Here is a 2,756-nt window from a genome sequence, read left to right on the forward strand (position 1 = left end):
TGCTGCTGCTGCTGCTGCTGTGGAGGCCCAGATGGCAGGTCTGAGGATCGGATCCGGAGCGACAGGGACCCGACAGAGGGGACTCCCAGCAGCCCTCGCTCTCCTCACGCTGCTCACCTGCTGCGTCAGGTGTGCGGAACCGCGCGTAAAGCCGAGCAACATCATCCTCATCCTGGCCGACGACCAGGACGTTCAGCTGGGGGGGATGGTGAGTGCACCCCGCCTGGAAACAATCACATGTATTGATCCAGAAGAGCGTTTATAAAGGCTTCTGGTGTGTTCCTCCCTGTAAAGTCTCTCCTCTGAGGCTTTATAGTGTCGCTGGAGTCAGTTCAGAGTCACTTTTTGGTGTTTTTATCACATTATTATCCATATTGGTGTTGGTACAGAAGCTTTAAACGGTGGTTGTGCAATCTGCTGCCCTCTCAGGCTGTCAGCTGGAAATAAAGGAAGTGTTTGTGACTCCAGAAAGTCTCTTAGATATATATTGAATATTTGATATGTTTGAACAGTGTTTGTGCAACAAGCTGCTCTCTGTCTTTATACTGTAACTCACTGCTGTAGTGCTACCTGGATCAGATCGGATCAGATCAGATACACTTTATTGATCCCAAACTGGGGAAATTCCCTCTCTACAGCAGCTCCAGATACAACACAGCAAGACAGGAAAATACACATTAAATATTGAGATATAATGAAAATAGAGTTTTATGTAAACAGCGGCAACGTCACTTCTGCTGCTTGATATCAGGGATCATTATAAAATTTTTAGTCACAGAAGAATCAATAGATTCACAGATGAGTGACAGCTATATAAGTAAACATTTTAAATGAGGTGTTCCTTTAAGAGTAACTAAACCCCAAACCCTCTGAATGTGGGTATTTAGTAGTGTTGTTGGTCCTAATCGGGACATTTTAGAGCGTTTTAGTGTTTAAATTCTCCTTATTTTACTATAAAAATGCAGCGATCTACTGGTTGAAACCTGGATATTGCAATTTAATGTAGCTATTAGCTGATCTGGTGGCAGCTTTCTTTCCTTCTATAAAACCAACGTGTCCACTCTGCAGACTGAGGCCTGCTACGTAGCCGTTAACCAAAAGTTAGCCTCTCGGAGCCACTGGCTTAGGCCCCGAATGTGCTTCTAGTGACCGTAAAACGAGCGTAGAGCAAAAGGAGGCGGGGCTTAGAAAGGGTCAATTGTCCCGGCTTGTTCAGGCAATAACAAACAAAGGGCCACACTAACATTTGATTAAACAATGGATTTATTAAGAATAACTCGAAATAAACAAGTATTAGCTGATATGAAAACTTATTACGTTCCTTTAATTAAAGTTTAATCACCATCATCAGGAGCAGGTCTGAGAAGGAAACAGGTCTCTAGAGGTGGATAATATCTGCATTAGTGCCCTTAGACCCACTCAGTGTATTATTTATAGAGCTGTTCATTCACAAACAAACAGGAAGTGTCTCTCTGGGCTCATTTGCATGTTGTGTCACTTTGCATGTGTCTCTTTGTTCTGCAGACCCCGATGAAGAAAACTAAAGCTTTAATCGGAGACGCAGGAGCAACGTTTGTGAATGCAGTGAGTTCATTTACCGAGTGCTGGACAGTACATACATACACTATTTATACTGCTACTCCACTACATTACAGAGGGAAATGTTGTACTTTTTAATAATCATCAGCTATCAGACTCCTTTCACAATGCACTCCCCTTCAATTTTATCTTTGCACATTGGAAATAATTGTGTCTATTTTTTACTTACAGTCTCTACTTCTGTCTGTTTATCTTTGTTATGCACCAACTTAACAAGGCAAAGTCCTTGTATGTGAAAACCTTCTTGGCAATAAACCCTGATTCTGATTTAAAATGTAAGATTTTACCTTAAAAACACAAGTATATAGAACACAGTTAAAGATTAAACCAGCGACTGCCAACCTCTTTGTCTTGTCAGGCTGCTTGTCATGTGTCAAATGTCTCTGAGCTGGCAGCACAGGAATTTCCCCTTTAAAGTTCTCACATGGTTCCTTGTAATGAACTTTTTGAGGCCCAAAGAAGTAAAATATATCCAACATTTCACAGAAAATGAAGGAGAATTAACACAACAAACACAGATTTGTTCCCATGAATCATCTCAGGACCCCTCAGCTTTATCTGGTGACTCTTATGGACTAACAAGTGCTTTTATTTTTAATACTTTCATTACATTTAGCTAATAATACTCCTGTTATTTTTAAGTGAGCGTAATTTCACATTGTTTTAAATGTTGAAACTGAACACATCCTCCTCTCCTCCGCCGCCATGTGCTTCTCTTTCGTCACCTTTTTTCCTCTCCCCACTCGCCTTCCTCTATCGCCGCTCTCGCTTCTCTCCTGTGCAGTTCACCGTCACGCCGCTGTGCTGCCCCAGCCGGAGCAGCGTACTGACGGGCCAGTACCCGCACAACCACGAGGTGAGGAACAACTCGCTGTCCGGGAACTGCTCCAGCCTTCAGTGGCAGAAAGGGCCCGAGGCCGAGGCCTTCCCCGTCTACCTCAACAAACTGAAGTACCAGACGTTCTTCGCTGGGAAATACCTGAACCAGGTCTGAACACACAAACACTTACAAAACACTGAGTTTACGACACTTCCTGTTTATTTGACATGTGATTGAGTCATGCAGTCAGAAGTTAGGAAGAAGATATGGCTTTAAAGCTTTTAAAAATGCACACAGTAGGTCTATATCAAAGTATTTGGTTCACTTCTGTGAAGAA

General features: G+C 42.8%; 1 protein-coding gene across 1 annotated transcript in view; it reads left to right on the forward strand.

Moving 5' to 3' along the window:
* Window positions 1-6: 6 nt before the first annotated feature.
* The window catches only part of gnsb (glucosamine (N-acetyl)-6-sulfatase (Sanfilippo disease IIID), b), a gene marked incomplete at its 3' end in the record, with an annotated part of 10,735 nt that continues 7,985 nt past the window's right edge, over window positions 7-2,756 (forward strand). Inside the window, 3 exon segments of the mRNA XM_035668663.1 lie at window positions 7-208; window positions 1,525-1,584; window positions 2,384-2,587. Of these exon segments, the coding sequence (XP_035524556.1) occupies window positions 32-208; window positions 1,525-1,584; window positions 2,384-2,587 (441 nt within the window). The 5' untranslated portion in view covers window positions 7-31.

The sequence above is a fragment of the Morone saxatilis genome, unplaced genomic scaffold (assembly GCF_004916995.1).
Source record: "Morone saxatilis isolate NCDOM2014 unplaced genomic scaffold, NCSU_SB_2.0 Contig21, whole genome shotgun sequence".
Lineage (NCBI taxonomy): Eukaryota > Metazoa > Chordata > Actinopteri > Moronidae > Morone > Morone saxatilis.